The 18,154-nt window shown below is 39.7% G+C and overlaps 1 protein-coding gene across 1 annotated transcript in view; it reads left to right on the plus strand.

Moving 5' to 3' along the window:
- The first annotated feature begins 1,817 nt into the window (after positions 1 to 1,817).
- The window catches only part of KIF5C (kinesin family member 5C), a 105,093-nt gene continuing 88,756 nt past the window's right edge, over positions 1,818 to 18,154 (plus strand). The window contains exon 1 of the mRNA XM_070731494.1: positions 1,818 to 2,549. Coding sequence (XP_070587595.1) covers positions 2,424 to 2,549 — 126 coding nt within the window. The 5' untranslated portion in view covers positions 1,818 to 2,423. The remainder of the gene's footprint in view (positions 2,550 to 18,154) is intronic.

Raw genomic sequence — 18,154 nt, forward strand, 5'->3', positions numbered from 1 at the left:
TGGCCAACACGTGACACATCCAGCCTGCCGTTTGTAAGGAAACAAGAAATATAAGATAAATAAAAAAAGGGAGAATGTATTTTACATGCTACAAACTGTTTGCTGCTTCACTTCATGACTCTGTCAAATTTCTGACTGGCGAGCCTGTTTCTCACACCCACTAAGCCTATTTAATGTTACCTGTGGTGGGAAGCCCATTCCCAAACCAAGCACTGGAGCATGGTCGCATACTACTTTCCCCCCTTCCCCAATGAGAACATCTCTGAAATGCCCAGGCTATTAAAAAAAAAAAGTTAGAGGCTAGTGCTTTTACAGTTCAGCACACCTATTTTTGATTCATTAACATTTAAAAAAAAGGGGGGGGGCGTACATAAGTGCACCACTGTGTCTACCGTCCCTGTCCTACTGTCCTGTTGTCCTCTTTGATCGTTAATTTTTATTTATGTTTATATAAGCTATTGCTATCCTATACGTTTGACAAACAAAATAAGGGGCGTGCATAAGCGCACCAGCGTGCCTACTGTCCAGTGACCGGCTACCAAAATTTTTAGTACCATACTGTGGGCGTGGTTTATGCATTTTGTTTCAACTTCTTTCAGTGCAAATTGGATGCTCTGGGGTGGAGCTCCAAATTTTACAACCGAAACTGCATTCCTGACCATCTGGTTGGAGCCCATCACTGCTACTGTTCCTGTCCTACTGCCCCTTATCTGTAATTACTTTTATGTTTATGTTTAAACCAATACCTGCTATCTTGCATATGTTCTGACCAGTGTTCCCTCTAATTTTTTGTGGGGGTGGGCGGAAAAGTATAGTGTCTGAGTGGCAGTCCCTTCGGGACTGGGCGGCACAGAAATAATAAATAAATAAATAAACAAAGAAACAAAAAACCCACCCTGTTTTGCCTCAGAGAATTTCAAAATAAAATACTGTACTGTGTGTCTATAGCAGTGAGCTCATAATAGGGCAACTCTATCAATATCAAAATGCCACTTAAATAGTGGAGCTAGTTTCAAACTAGATTTTGATTTTCTTTCTCTCTTCCTTACTCCCATTCTTTTTCTTTCTCTTTTCCTTCCTCTCTTTTTTCTATCTGTTTCTCTCTCTTCCTCTCTCTCTCCTTCCCGCTCACTCTTTCCCTCTCGGCTTCTGGGCAGGTTTGGAAAACTCTGAGTTGATGATGATTTTTAAGTGAGCGATTGCTCCCTGCTCAGCTTAGAGGGAACTATGGTTCTGACCAGTGAAGGGCTACCAAAATTTTTACTACCACACTGTGGGCGTGGCTTATGTATTTTCTTTCAACATCTTCCAGCGCAAATTGGGTGCTCTGGGGTGGAGATCCATTTTCGCTACCCCACTTCGTTCCACCCCCACCCCCCGCCCCCCAATCGTCCGGGCAGTAGCTCACCCCTAGTTCTGAGAAAACAAACAAATAAAACAAAACAAAGCAAAACAAAAACAAAGTGAGCCCTAGCTTCCAAGAAGTTACCTGGAACTCTGTCCCCAGGGTGCCCTATTGCAAACCCCGTCGGCTACTCAACCCCATCAGCCAGCCTTTCCGCTTATTTTTTAAAAAGCCCTTTTAAATTTTTTTTTAAAAAAAGCTCCACATCCCATAGTGTTTGTGTGGGGGGTACCACCTCCAGCGCCTGACGAGATGCGCTGACGCCGCAACGGCCGGGCCTCCCTGGGCCTCGTCGCCCCGCCCTCTTCCCCCCTCACGCCCCCCTACCTAAGCTGGAGCCTTGCCGAAAACTACAGCTCCCAGGATGCGCCGGTGATTTACCCCCCTCCTCTCCCCCTCAAGCCTGTGAGCCGGGGGAAGAGTTGATGTAATGCGGTGAAGTCACAAAGCCCTCGGGGATGAGGGAAAGGGGAAAGAGGGATGCAGGATGGTGGCGGCAACAGCAGGAGCGCCGGCCACGCTACCGCTGCGTTGTGGACAGGCATGAGAGGGAGGGGGGGCTGTAGATAAATAAAACCCGGCGGCTTCGTTTAGCAACCTCCTACCTCCTCCCCCCCCACCCGCCCTGACGCGAAGCTTCGAAGCAGCGGCAGGTCTCTCTCTGGGCGAGGCAGCCGACAGCAGCGGGGCCGCGGCCTCTCCTCATTATTCTTTCCGCTCCGGTCGGGAGCCTGGAGGTCGTGAAGAGCCGGGAAATGCCTCGGCGACGCCGCCGTTTTCTCCTCTGACCGAGCTTCGGCTCCCTTCTTTCGGCCCATGCCTCCCCCGACGCTGAAATAGCCGCCCGTCCTCCTCCTCCTCCCAAAGGTGTACATATATTTTTTATTTTATTTTTTTAAACCCTCCCTCCCCCCACGAGGTGGGAAGAAAGGAGTCCTCCGCCTAAGCCTCAAACAAACCAGCCGCGCGCCCCTCGGTCCGCCGATCGCCCCGAATCCGCCCCCGCTGTTCGATCGAGATGGCGGACCCCGCCGAATGCAGCATCAAAGTGATGTGCCGGTTCCGACCCCTCAACGAGGCGGAGATCCTGCGCGGGGACAAATTCATCCCGAAATTTAAAGGCGAGGACACGGTCGTTATCGGGGTGAGTCTTTCTTTCTCCTGGATTTGGAGTGGTTATTATTATTATTATTATTATTATTATTATTATTATTATTATTATTATTATCATCATCATCATCATCATCATCATCATCATCATCATCATGAGTTGCGCTTTGGCCCCCCCCCCCCCCACTTCTCTCGCCTCCAAATTCCTCTTCTTTCGGGAAGGCGACCTGGGAGACCTGGCAAATTTGTTTCTGGATCTGGATCTCCCCCCCCCCAGTTCCTTTAGTGTTACTGGGGGGGGGGTGTCCCTGAATGGCGTGCCGCTGCACCGCATTGTACTCCTTCCTCTCTCCATTGTTCCCAACACCAGCTCCTTGTGTGTATGTGTGTGTGAGATTCTCCAAGGCTCCTTTCACCTTGAGCGCCAAATCTGGCTAAGGGGGAAGAATTGGGAAATTGAGATTGGGATGGGGAATTCTCTGAACTGCCTGCTTCTCTTCCCCCCCCCCCTCCTCCAAACTTGGAAATTGGGTTCAACTCACAAAGGACAAGAAGTTTTTCTCTTTTCCAAAGCAGGAAAGAAAAAGCTTTGGGTGAGAAGAGTATGGCAGGTGGACCTCAAAACTAAACAAATCAGTTTGTGTAATGGGAAATCATTGTATGTGTTTCGATGGTAAACCACTTAGGTGTTCCAGTGCAAAGTTTCCTTGTTTTGGTGTGAGCACGGGTCTAAAGACACAAAGAGCAGTGCAATGTGAAGAATAATCCTTTTTTGTTGTGGGCCAAGTATGGTAGCAACCCTCACTGAGAGACTGGTTGATGGAGATGGATATCAGTGTGTTTGTGTGTGGGTGATGTGCCGCATGAAATGCACCTTTTTAACGTTAGTTCCCTTGGCATATTTTATTGAATTGTTTAATGTTTCAGTAAAGGCCAGAACGAGTTCCACTGAAGTCTACCAGGCATATTTATAGATGTAGGCACAGCTCGGATTGCATTGGCAGAAGTGCATTCTATACCTGCCTGATTTGGATGGCTTCTGCGGAGGGGAATTTTTCCTTGCAAGGTGCTTCAGAGTTGAATTTCCTGCTTTCCGTAAACTGCAGCAAAAGCAATGGTGGGGAACTGAACGGAGTCTGCCTCGATTGACTCTTTCATCTGTCTTCCCTCGTTGCTACTGCAGTCTTCCAATCCTAAGCATTGATCAAGCTGATGTCATCTGGATCACTGGGCATGCTCATTTGCTTGCACCCTGACGTATTTGATGGATTGGCAGGTGGCGAGAAATTGCTAAGCAAATTACAAGAGGGTAGAACAATCCCCTCCTTCTCACCTTCATATCCACCCTTCTGCCATTTCAGCTTGATCTGCTGGTGGCTTGTGTTGGATCAGCACTAAGTTCAGTTAAAAAGGTTGCCAAGCTGCAGTCTCTGCAGATAAAAGTAGGATGTGTATATAGCCACCCCAGTGACAGTCTTTAGCTGTCTGCTCTGTTCATTTCTTTATCTTGCAGTGCAGTCGGTGGAGAATCGCCTTCTCTTAAGAAAAGTTTTACTTTTTATCAGTTCACGGAATTTGAATTAATACGAGCCTTGGCTATAATTTGTCTGAAATATGCTGGAGGAATGTAATTTTGATTTTTAATTTGATTTGTTAGAATTGGCCCCCAATAGATAAATAAATGAGCTCATTTTTTTAATGGCTTAATCTACTACTACTAATTAATAACTACCCTATAAATTCCTCCTCGTGAATTAGTAATGGAAAAGCTACTTTTTGGAAACATTTATTTTCTTGGTAATACATAAGTTACACCTGCATAAGAAAATGATTGCTCTCTTAATGATGTTGCAGTTTATGCTAAAGAATCTTGATATTGGTTTCACAACTTCCTTTTAACCTCTCTTTTTTTAGCCACTAGTAATTTAAAATTTGTAGCCAACATTTAACCTCTCATTTCAAAGGAACTCTGTAGACTTACAATAAGCTACAACAGTGCTTATTTACTTTTGTTTATTATTAAATTTATTTGCCACCGATTTCACAATGGAGCTACTTTGATCAGTATTGTGAGGGATGTTTTTAAAACATGAATTCAGAGGCATCAAAAGTATTAGGTATGAAAAGTGCTGTGTCTATCACACCTAGAGTTTACTTGGTGCAAACAATCCCAGGGCCGATTTAAAGGGGAAAGGGCAAGGGAAATCCTTTTCTCCCAAAGTAGGATCCGGAGACAGCTATAAATTTAGGGAGACTCTAAGGATCCCCAAACTTGACAACTTTAAGACTTGGGGACTTCAGCTCCCATAGCTGGCTGGAGAATTTTGAGAATTGAAGTCCACATGTCTTAAAGTTGCCAAGTTTGAAGACCTCTGGTTTGGACAAACTGTAACATTTTTTAATACAAAAAATAATTAAACTGTCTTCACATGTTGTGACAGCTGCCATTTTAGACAGTTTTAACAAGGAATTAAATAAATGAATGGAAAATAAATTTACCTGTCACTAGTAATTTTGATAGCTTGCATGCCTTAAATAACATTTGCTAGAGTTCATCTATGAAGGAAGATGTATCACTTTTTAATCCATTCAGTTTGAGCTTACTTGCTTCTGAGCTAAACTAAATAGCGATCCAACCCATCTCTCACCTTCATGCACCCTTAATCTCTCACTGCCTAGCCCTAGACAACCCAAGCTTGGTGCATTTAAATGGTCTGCTGGACAGTCCTACTGAGGCATGGGTGCCATGAGTCAGTGAATATTATGTGCAATAATTTGCCAATAGAAGTCAATATTTGTAGCTCAGGCTTGAAATGAGGGGTCCTTGGTGTTTTGTGAACTTGATCGTTTTGTTGAAGTGCACTGATGATGTTATCTAGTTTGAATTTTTTTTAAAAAAAATGTCTGCAAGAAAACAACCAAGCTCAGAAAGCACCAAGAACCCCTCAAAGCATTTTTCCTTAATATTATTGATCCGGAAACCTATCCTAGGATTAGGCAAAGGCTGTTCTATGACATTTGGATTCATTCATAGAAGAGCCAACTTTGCCAACCCCTCTCCTATTCCATTGAGAGGCTTCTTTTAAATCATATGTCCAATTCAGGTGTGGTTTGTGTTTCTATCAAGTTAGAATTTGTTGTTTTATTTTCTGGATATCTAGTAAAATGTGAATTTCTGTACTTTCTAATATAAAATATAAAAAAATATAAACATTTTTAATAACTGTTCACCCTCCTTTAGTTTATAACTAATGATCTTTTTATCTCATCTGTTATCTATAGACAAATTTGTGACACATAATCTTTTCAGTCCTACTGCCAGCAGGAAGTCCATGAAGGGTTACCAGAAATAAAAACATATTTTAACCTTGCTCAAATAAATCAACTTTATTATCCTTTTTACTTCTTAACTATTTTAAATTTATTATGTTCAAATAACATCACAGAATTTTATTTTATTTCTTTTTTGTCCTTGCTCACAAGATTCTTCAAAGCTTTAGCAAGCATCTTTTTAAAATCCCAATGTATAAAAACCAAGCCAGTTTCCTAGTTTACTATTTCATTTCCCATTTTTATTTTTAAAAAATTAATTGGTTTCTTCTGTATCTTAGCATTCTTTTCCATGTCATATGCTATCATTTGTAGATCTACTTTTGCTGCCAACCCTGCCTTAACAAATAAAAGCTGACCTTAATCTACATTTTCTTTCATTGAATCTTTTGTAATGCTTCTGTCCATAGAAGGAAACATCACATTGTTGATACTAACTTCTAATTACATTTTTCAAAAGTGTCATTTAGTATTTTCAAAATTATAATGTTTGGTATCATTTTATATATCACAGTTTATTAGCTGTTGTATATTTTTCTCCTTTAACTAAACTCTTTAGTTCCTAATACTGATAAATTTTCTAAATTACTTACTTTTGTTTTGTCTTGCAAATGACCAAAAAAATCTTTTTCCCATGGGAAGGATTCTTTATGATTAATTCAAAAATTTATTCCTAAATTAATCCAGCCTTAATCCGTTTGTCACTTTCTAGGATCAAAGTGTTATTTGGCTTTTTGCTCTTTATTTAATTTTTAAAAATTATTATTACAATTTTCTTTCATTAAGGATTGAAGTAAAACTTACCCATTTTTAGACTTTTTGAGCCAAAGCCCTGTAATAGCTTAAAAGTGATTAACAAGCAATTTACCGGGTTGCTCCCGATTTGGCCCGGTTCTGTGAACCGGTAGTGGTAACAGAAGCATTCACCCACCCACTCCATCCTGACCTGGCATCCTGCCGCCACTGTTACCAGTTTATAGAACGAGGCCGAACCAGGAGCAACAGGTTTTAGAACCCACTACTGATCTGTTTGGAGCACATGTGGGTGATTTCCCCTCTTCTCCTAATCCAAAGTGGTTCAAAAGAACTGTTGTCATCTCTTGTCATAGAACTGATTTCACTTCTCATTTTGCCTCTCTTAGGTTCAACTTCTGTGGGATAAAAAAAATCAGTGCATAATAATGTTTGGATTTTCTTTTGCATTGTTTATTTTAGCCACTGTCCCACTTCGAGCTTTACAAGCAGGCTTGTCATGCTGTATTTAGGAACATGTCACTTATATTTGGCTCCTTTTTCTGACCCAATTTTCATCCCTGCTTCCTTACCCCTGTCTCTTCTTTCCTTGGCATTAACTTTCATTTGCAGCTTCCTCAGTTCAAGATGTAATTTTGCTCTTGCCTCTTACATCTATTTCCTGTTTATATATAATTATATTTTTTTCCTTTTAGAGCTGCGCAATTATTTTGAATTCTGGTTACATGAGTTCTAGTAAATGATGTATTTTTTATTTTTTAAAGATTGTTTCAATTTCTAAAGGAAAGTAAATGGCCTGTGATTATTTGAATCATCTTGGGCTGATGCTCCATTTTATTTATGTTCTGCAATAAATTTTCATTGGAATACTGGCTAAAATACTCTGTAAACTGTCTAGGACAGTGATGGCAAACCTATGGCATGCTGAGCCATATGTGCTGGCACGCAAGCTGTTGCCCTAGCTCAGCTCCAGCATGCATTTGTGCACCGGGCCAGATGGCTTTTAGCTTGCACAGAAGCTCTGGGAGGGCATTTTTGGCTTCCAGAGAGCCTCTGAGGGGATGGGGGAGGGCATTTTTACCCTCCCCTGGCTCCAGGAAAGCCTTTGGAGCCCGGGGGAGGATGAAACACAAGCTTACTGGGCCCACCAGAAACTGGGAAACAGGCCATTTCCAGCCTCCAAAGGGCCTCCAGGGGGCGTGGGAAGCTGTTTTCGCCCTCCCCAGGCATTGAATTATGGGTGTGGGCACTCACACATGTGTTATAGTGCATGCTTATGCTCTTTCGGCACCCGAGGAAAAAAAGGTTTGCCACCATTGGTCTAGGACAAAGAGTTTCTTTATTAGTAACCTAAACAGTAAATATGCCAGATTATAACAGTTAAAAAGTAAGCACCTGGTTGTCTGTGGGGTAGACTGGAAAATCTTAAAAGTATTCTGGAAGAAAGTAAAAGCACTGCCTCAACCCCCACTTCTCACTCTGGATATTTGAAAGGAGCATCCTGAGCTCAACTCAACTTGAGGATGTCTTTACTTTTAAAATTGCTTTGATTTTGCCTTGGAATACGGTTACTTTAGGACAGGGATGTCAAACTGGATGTGTCACACAAAGGCCAGGCCCACCCCAGCTCCATGAATGGGGAAAATGTCATAAAACATCATGTGATGCAACATGATGCTGCCAGTTTGACACCCTTGTTTTAGGACTATTAATGTTTTAGAAATGTGTTGTGAATTTTAACAGCTATTGTCAACTGGAGAAACTGATCACACGAACAGTTTTTATTTATTTATTTATTATTTATTTATTTGTTTGTTTGTTTGTTTGTTTGTCCAATACACAATACATATGGAAGAGAATAGACATGAAGTAATTATATATAAAGATAAGATGTAAAAATAGAGGAGAAGATATATGAAAGGAAGAAAATATATATGATATATGAGATAAAGGAAAGACAATTGGACAGGGGACGAAAGGCACTCCAGTGCACTTATGTACGCCCCTTACTGGCCTCTTAGGAACCTGGAGAGGTCAATCGTGGATAGTCTAAGGGAGAAATGTTGGGGATTAGGGGGTTGACACTATTGAGTCCTGTAATGAGTTCCACGCTTCGACAACTTGATTGTTAAAGTCATGTTTTTTACAGTCAAGTTTGGAGCGGTTAATATTAAGTTTGAATCTGTTGCGTGCTCTTGTTTTGTTGCGGTTGTTACTTTCTCATTAAACTTCCAACTGAATAGATGTATTAATACATCACGTTTTAACATGATAAAGAAAGGTACATGAAGATACAGTACTTCTTTTGAGAGTAGTCATTATTATGAACCTAAAAAACTAAACATAAACACTCCAGATGCAATCTATACTTTCAAATCCCTCTTGTTTTTTGTAACTTTTGTTTTACATAGGGTGCAAACAAAAAGGGTAATTCCCAATAATACTGCTTTCATTTTCGCATATGAAAATGTGTTAGAACATCCAATATTGCAGACTAATCATTGTGACACAAGGGGAACTCTTGCTGAATTGACTGAATCTTCTGAATAGACTTATTTAGAATTGCGTTATAATGGAGTATATCATGATAATTCAAATAGACACATATAGGATTGGTTTATATGGATGAATGATAGCAGTATATATATTGTTTGGAATATATAATTATGCCTACCTGGATTATTTATTTAGTTTATAACTTATATTAGTTCAAATGTTAATGTTCTCTCCACCCAGCCATTCAAGGACAGGATATTCTATGTTGAAAAAAATCAGACATTGGCCGGTGTAAGTTCTTAATGGACATTAGGACACAATGTTGTAGATATTTTGTCAAGGAGCACCACAGACGTACTGAAGAATAGAGACAAGACTCCCCCTTAAACAATGAGTCCCGACAAACACTACGTTGGGCACGGATCCTGTTCAGAGTTGACTCTTTTGTTTGTTTGTTGCCATGTATTGAGAGAGCCAGGAGTAATGACCTACCTGGATGCTTGCTCTGATTTAGTCTTACTGTTGGCATGGTTTGGAATTTTGGGGGCTTTACCATATTTTTACTACAGTTCTGAGTTTTATAATGTAAAAATGGTTTTTTTTAAAAAAGGAAATTATTTTTCCATCTTTGGAAGCAATTGTGGAGAGAGATAAAATCTTTTGAATAAGTAAGAAATGCATTTTTAAAAATATGAAACCCAAGCTTTAAATAAGCATCTATTAATGCAAACACATTAAAAAATAACCAATATCTTACGGTGCACCCACGATCTCCATAAATATTGATTTATACACTTGTACATTGATTTGTAAATTTGGACAAATGAGTTAAAATAATAAAGGTGGGAAATCAATCAATCAGACCGGTTTTTTGGACAGAGGAGAATAAAAAAGTAGTGGTCTGAGGAAATACAATATAACTCTTGGATATAGTCATGGCTTCAGTCTTTCTTGGCACAGCTGGGCTGTAATCAAGTAGTATATAATAATCTAGGAACCTCCTGTTAAATAATTTATAGTAGAAAAGCAAAGAGGCCATTACACAGCAATCCCTGGATTTTTTTTTCCTGTATCAGAAGTAAGTTCTATTTATAGTAAAATCAAAGTTAACATTTCTGCATCTCTTTTTTTCTGTTTGACCCATGCGATCCATGCAGTAGAGTAGATGTTATGTGATTGGATGGTAGTGTTTTCATTCGTCTCTTTTTTGGCAATGGGTAAAGACTGTTTTCCCTGGACTATGTACGAATTGTCTGTTGCTCAGAGCTACCTGTAGATAGGAGATAGTGAAAAAACATATTGTATAGATGCCAGTGAATTGTTCTACTATTTATTCATTGCTTAGATGCTACAAGACTTTAATGTTTTTGCTTCAACAGCTACTGGTTTGGAAACTGTGCATTTAAATAGTTGAATATGTAAAGATTCAGAAAAGTGATTGCATTTCCTTGCATTGACAGTATATCTTTTCCTTTTCTCATGCCAGATTGATCTCTATTGGTCCAAACATCAGCAATGGCTTGATGTTAGTTTACCCAACCAAGAAGCAAAAACTCTTTAATAACTCAGTAAGAGTTATTATAGAGTATTATTTCTGCAGTAGTGGGTTCCTCCACTGAACAAATGGTTTTCCTAGGCCTTCCCTTGCAATCATTCTGTGATTTTTAAATAATAGAAAATTATGAGCTGTATATTTTTATATTTGTTTTGCAATTATTAAAACTTAATTTAACCCAAAACCCAGCACATTTAATGAAGGCCAGAACTGGTTTTGAATACATATGTGAGATTCTCAGAATTTAATAGGAGCCCATAGAATACCTTTGGGTAATACATCTCAACAAGAAGACTGAAAAGTAAGATATATACAGATATGTTTGATTAGCAGCACATTTGGGACTGGAATCTCCTTTGCTAAATGGTGTGGTCATAAATCATGATGTCATATGATTGTGTTGTTTAGCATTGACAGTTCTGGCACTTCCGTTGCCATTTTTAAGCAATTCCATCCTGTTGTTAAGCATAACATCACAGTTGCCTTTCATGACTTCCTGCCATCTTCCCTATTGCTTTTATTTGTCAGAAGCCAGCAATGAAAATCAGAAGTGGTGATCGCAGGATAATGTAATGTAATTCCTAAGTTAGTCACCAAATGTCCAGATTACAATCACATGACTGCGGGGACATTGCAAGAACATAAAGGACCAGTCATAAGTACCACTTGTTTGGTACCATCATATGTTTCATCCCTGAACAAGTGGTCCATAACTGAGGATCATCGGTATTTTGGAACTCTGTGATGTATCTAAATGATGTTGACTTTTTCTATGGTCTTTTCCAATCTAGTACCCTCCAGATATGTTGGAGTTCAGTTTATGCTTTCTCTTAATACTATAAACTGCATGCATGAATACTGCATTACATTTTTTTCTTCCCTCAGCATTTTGTTTTCATAGGCAAGCTAAGTATTTTATTTTGCAAACTTTATATGAAATGGACTTGTCATATGTATAACAGGAGGTACTTCACTTCTTTATTATTGTAATTACATTGCCTAATATCTACCTAAAAATTCCCTTGCTAGACAATAACTTATGTGTGTCCCCCCCCCCCCCCACGATGTATGTACATGGAGGTTACAATTGTACAGTTACAAGTCTGCTTTTGTTCAGTGCTGTGCCACAGTGCGCTGGTCCTGGAATTGAGGCAGCAGTTTTTCGTAATCACATAATCCCCTTCCAACCAAAAGGAAAGTGGAATATTTGGGCAGTGTTTTTAAGAAAGGTTTTTTCAGTATATTATGCCTTTGCAGAGTGCTGAGGTTGGTACCCAACCAAGATATAAAATATACCACTGTGGTATGTTAGGAAATAATATACATTTTTTTAGTTCTCATCAGTCCTACAGCTTCTGTTAGTAGAGCAAGTATATAGATTATGAAAAAAAAGCAGTCCCGGGGTCTTTTATCGATGTGGCATTGTGACAACTCTTTTGTATGCATGGAAAATAGACAACAAAGCAAAACAGTTGCTGGTAATAAGCAATGGCACAGTATAGCTAAGCAATTTAAATCTGAACTTACCTTACAGGGCCTATCACAGTGATAAACTAACCTTTTTGCCATCACATACCAGAATATCTCAGGGATCGCCTTCTGCTACACGAATCCCAGCGACCAGTTAGGTCCCACAGAGTGGGTCTTCTCCGGGTCCTGTCAACCAAACAATGTTGCTTGGCGGGACCCAGAGGAAGAGCCTTCTCTGTGGCGGCCCTGACCCTCTGGAACCAACTCCCCCCAGAGATTAGAATTGCCCCCACCCTCCTTGCCTTTCGTAAGCTGCTTAAAACCCACCTCTGCCGCCACTTTCCACCTAGGCCTTCACAATTTTATGTAAGGTATGTTTGTATGTATGATTGGTTTTTATATACAGTGATCCCTCGATTATCGCGAGGGTTACGTTCCAAGACCTCTCGCGATAATCGATTTTCCGCAGTATAGTGGTGCGGAAGTAAAAACACCATCTGCGCATGCGTGCCTTTTTTTCCATGGCCGCGCATGCGCAGATGGTGGAGGCGGGGAGCGACGAGAGTGCGGAAGCCGACAGATTGCTTTGAATACCGGCTGCCCCCGCCCCCCCAGCACCCGTTCGCCACCCGCCCGGCTGCTCGCTCGCCGCTCGCCCGTTCACCCGCCCGGCCGCTCGCTCACCCGTTCACCTGCCTGCCCGGCCGCCATTTGCCGCTCGCTTGTTCACCCGCCCGCCCGGCCGCCGTTTGCCGCTCGAGAGCAAGAGGGGGAGAGATAGAGAAAGAGAGAGAAGGAAAGAAAGAGATGAGAGAGGGAGGAAAAGAGTGTGAGAGAGGAAGAAGCAAGAGAGAGAAAGAGAGAGAGAAAGAAAGATGAGAAAGGAAGGAAGACAGTGAGAGAGAGGAAGAAAGAGAGAGAGAGAAGAGTGGAAGGAAGAGAGAGAGAGAGAAATGATAGAAAAAAGGGGAGAAAAAAAGAGAAATGAGAAAATGATTGAAGCAGAGAATGACAGGAAAGAAAGAGAAAGAGACAGAGAAGTGACTCTTGGTGATGACGTATGATGTCATCGGGTGGGAAAAACCGTGGTATAGCAAAAAAAACATGGAGTATTTTTTAATTAATATTTTTTGAAAAACCGTGGTATAGCGTTTCGCGATAATCGAGATCGTGAAAATCGAGGGATCACTGTAATGGGTTTTTAACTGTTTTTTTTAGTATTGGATTTTGTTGTACTGTTTTACTGCTGTTGTTAGCCGCCCCGAGTCTGTGGAGAGGGGCGGCATACAAATCCAATAAATAATAATAAATAAAAAGCAGGGGGAGCATGGATGGGGCAGTGTGTGTGCCCATACCCATAATGCAATGTGTGCCCCCATGCATGCACACATGACCACTCGCACTCCCCTGCTGTTGGCACGTGATGGCACAGTGCATGTGAGTCTTCCAGTTAATTTTTGACTGCTGGAGACTGCTTGGATTAATTCTTATAGGGTTTTTTTGACAAGTCTTTGAAAATCCTTTCTTACTGGTGTGTCATTTTATTCTTCCTAGGGCTGAGAAAGAGTGATTGGCTTTGTGGGAATGCAGGACTAGAACATATAGTCTTCTGATTTGTAGCCTGATACTGTAACCATTATCTTCTGAAAATAACCTATGTGTACTTGTGATGACAACAGAATAGAGTGACAAAGTATTTGTCCTGATTAAGAAAGTCCATAAAGATGTGTATGAGATCGAAGTGTATAAAATCATGCATGGGATAGAAAAGGTGGATAGAGAAAAAATTCTTTTCTCTATCACACAATACTAGGACAAGGGGGCAGTTCCTAAAGCTCATAGGTAAGAAAGTGAGGACAAATCAAGGGAAATATTTCTTCACCCAGGGCGTCGTTGGTTTATGGAAGATGTCGTGACAGCTGTCAGCCTTGATAGCTTCAAGGCAGGACTACAGATTCATAGATGCCAAGCATATAGATGGTTATTGAAATGGATGTCCAAGTGCTGCCTCTATGTTGGTTGAGGCAGGCAGGATTCCCTTGAGTACCACTTGTTGGGGGTCAAGAGAAAGGTAGGGTCTTGCCTTCTCTTTCTGCTCAAGATCCCCATGGACAATTGGTGGGCCACTGTGTGACACAGAATGCTGGACTCGATGGGCTTTGGCCTGATTCAGCATGGCTCTTCTTATGTTCTAAAGATGCATTATTTTGTGCATCATCTTCTTTACTGCATGTGCATAGTCACATGTGTAGCCTTTTGGTCAACAGTCTGATGCTCCCTGTTGCCCTTCATGCCGAAACGATTGTCCAAGCCCATCTTAAATGTAGGTAGCATTTCATCTGTGTGATACATTAGTCAACTTGTGTCACATGGTGGTAACTGCTGATAGTAACTGATGGATAAAGAGGTCATTTTTACTTGCTGTATAAAAAGCAGGCATGAGAGAATTTATAACTAGTTATACAAGCGATGTTGAGACTACCAACTATAGCAGCTTGAATTCTAAGACTTTTTGAAGGCTTTAAAAAAGTATATTCTCTGAAAAATTACAGAAGTGCAGTTTTAGAATTGAACACCGTTAAAAGCTCTCTATAACTGGACAGCAATTATAGAATATAGACTTCCCTTGAGTACAATAAGAATCAGCTCCTTTTTAAAGAGAGGCCAATATTCTAATACAATTAAAAAAAAGATTTCTCTAAGTGAGAAAACTCTATGTTATCTGCCTAAACTTAAACAATTAAAAAGGCAGTTTAACATTGGAGGATTGTAGAATTAATTTTGGATTGTTCTAATTATTGCTTACTTTAGTTTTTCTCTGTCATCTGATGTAATTGCTATGAGTCAGTTGACTGTACAAGTGTCTAGTTTGGTAGTACTAATAAAGTAGTAATAAAGAAAGCAGTGTAAATAAACATTGATCAGGAAGCACTGCCTTTCATCCAAAAAATAACTTCTACTTATTTAGTTACAGAAAATGTTTTTAGTATAGAAATAGAGCTTGGGAAACATTCATTGTAATTAGCTGAGAAGAAAAAGCAGATGAGTTCATGAATTGTTTGTGTAGCTGCATCTATTTTAAATCACATATGACAAATTCAGTCCGTTACTGGCTTTTGTCAAAACTGGTAATAGAAAATAACCTATATCTTTGGTCTTCACCCAGGGCATGTTCATAACAAAGTGATGTGATCTGAATATAAAGTAGATTAAATCTTTGATTTGTTCCAAATTTACATTTTAAAATGAATTTGGAGGTTTTCTAGTTCTGATTTATAAATGCATGACGATTGCTTTCTCTTTCAAGGTAAGTAGCCAATTGATTGGAGTGTTTGGCAGGTTTTGTTCCTTTCTCCTTCAGTGACCTGCTTCAGCATTTAGCTGTTGTCCACAGTGCTTTATGACTCTCAGCTGGGTTGCTGCTGCTGCTTCCTCCCTATTTACAATATTGATTTCCACCCCCCCACCCCCAAATGACTGAAAGCTGAAAATAACATAGGGAAGAAGAATGAATCCCAGTGGTTGGGCTTAGAATAAAAAGGGGAGAAATAGCAAAATGAATCAATGAGTAGAAATAATAGTTGATGGGGTCCTGGAAAAAAAGAACATGATGTCCAAGCACAATAGGATGGAAGCAGAAGAAAAATAATTCTTGTAAGCAAAAAAAAAGCAACAACAAAAAACATAATGAACGGTGCTCGCTGCAGAGAGGGGAAAAAAAAGGCATAAATGAAATTGCATAGCCATAGATTATAGAAAAAAAATGTCTGCATTATTCATGCTTCTAAGCCTAAGCTTTCTGTGATTGATTATTGAAGAACAGAGGATGTGAAGTCAATTCTGATCTTCCTGTTATTGGTACAGAAAGACATAAAACTGAAAGCGCTTTATCCTGGCAATGCCTTTCTCTCCTAATTTACATTGGTTGCAAAATGCTGCAGGCTTCAATTTTGCTATTCTGTGTCATATGCACTAAAAGGATTGAGTGTATTCGGTGCAAGATCAAAATGTAAAAATGTTTTTGATCTAATATCATAAACAAGCGTTTGTTGCATGAAAGCTGGGTGTATTGAAGAGCATTTCCAAACTATTCTGCCAGTAGGCCTGAGGAATGCAGAACGGGATGGAGCTTGTGTAATGAGTTGTCACCAGGATCTGGGGGATGGGGTTATTTTATTATATTATTTTATTATTAATTTATTCTATTTTATTAATTTTATTGTTTTATATATGAGGTTTTTATATTCCTGTAAGCTGCCTTGGATCACCATGTGCAAATAGGCAGCAATATAAATTTCCTAAAATAAATAAATATTCATATACATGTTCCTCGTTGACCCATGTTTTGGATAGACAAGTCTAGGGGTGAGTGAATGCGTATGTGTGTTTGTATCTTCTACTATTTACTAAATTCTGCTATTTAGGTTAAAAAATGCACTTGTTATATCCATTCATCACGGTATTAATCTGACCATGTTTTCAGGAAAAAGAAGCATCTATAATTTTTGGCTTTTTAATGCACTTTTCATTTGTCCTCACTGTTTATTTAAATTTCAAATCTTTCTTTCTTTCACCCAGTTTTCTAATACATGCAAAGGACTTCAGGGAGATGTTGGGAGATTATTTCGGTTTTTTTGTTCTGAAATGCAAAGAATCTAAGATTTGCAGCTTTGCAATGAGTCCAAACCTGAACATTTGAGAAATTCCTCACAGGGAAGACTTGTAGTTAGGCTTGGGTATGATAAAAACCAGCAAGGGAAACTTCCACGGAAGTGTGAAATGAAATAATTATTTCTTTGCGTTGTGAGATAAAAACAGAAATAATCCGCCTGTCAGAGGCTGCTGAGAAGCTTTCTTCTCCCTAGCAACCTCTGATAAACATTTTGAGAACTACACAATTTCCCCTGTCAAATGAAGAAACTGTGGTATTTATATTTAATGAATTACACGGTGTATTTTGTCTAAAACAATCATCCTATGCCATAATTATTTTGACCTAAGCTAGCTATGGCTAAGATTGGTCAATCAGTAGATTTCAATAGACATTAGAAAATATTAAATGACTTGCTTTAATTCTGCTACTTGATTGCTTGATATAGAGCATTCTAATATTTTTAAATAACGTATCTAATATCTTAATCAGAAATAGGAATATGGATGTGGTGATGTTACACACAATATACTGGTAGTTTTGGTTGTGCTTCCCCTAATACATTCTGTCAAAATAGTGTCAAAATTAGAAATACATCAAAATAATCAGCAATAACAAAGTATTATTTTAGATAGGCATAGATTGTCTTTTAAGCAGCTTAAGGTGTATTGTGATTCAGTAATTCAGGATCTTCTGAAAGTTCTTTTTCTGTACACCATCCCAAACTCCATGTATACCATGGCTTTCTGGCACCTTGCACCTGTTATCTTATGCAAGTTCAACCCTGCTATTCCTATAGATCAGGGGTTCCCAACCTCAGGGCTGCAGACTGGCAACGGACTGCAGCTTGCTAGAAATTTGGGTCATGCAAGCAAGCAAAGTCCAACTGAGATGCAGGCGGCACATGAAACCATGTACCCTGGGCTGTGGAAAAACCACTTTCCATGGAGCTAGTCCGTGGTACACAAAAGGTTGGGCGTTGCTGCTGTAGATGATCTATTCCCATACATGTGATGAGAATTGTTCCATGTTTGTCAGGCTAGGTACAGAATACTCTCACCTGTTTGTTCCTGCATTGGTGCATTTTTTGTATTTTTATCCCATCTTTATTAATTTACAAGTAAACTCAAGGCAATGAACATGCCTTAATAAACCTTCCACCTTCTATTTTCCTCACAACAACCCTGTATTGAAAGAGAGAGTCACTGGCCCATGGTCACCCAACTGCCTTTCATGCCTAAAGTGAGACTAGAACTCACAATCTCCTTGTTTCTAAGTCTACCCCCCAGTTTACTTTCGTGTTATTACAAATGCTTGTGTTGTTCGTGAAAAGTCTTTTCTATAGAGTCATTTGGTAGTTGGGCATCTTATAAATTAAAGATTG

The sequence above is a fragment of the Erythrolamprus reginae genome, chromosome 1, assembly GCF_031021105.1.
Source record: "Erythrolamprus reginae isolate rEryReg1 chromosome 1, rEryReg1.hap1, whole genome shotgun sequence".
NCBI classification, from domain to species: Eukaryota; Metazoa; Chordata; class Lepidosauria; order Squamata; family Dipsadidae; genus Erythrolamprus; species Erythrolamprus reginae.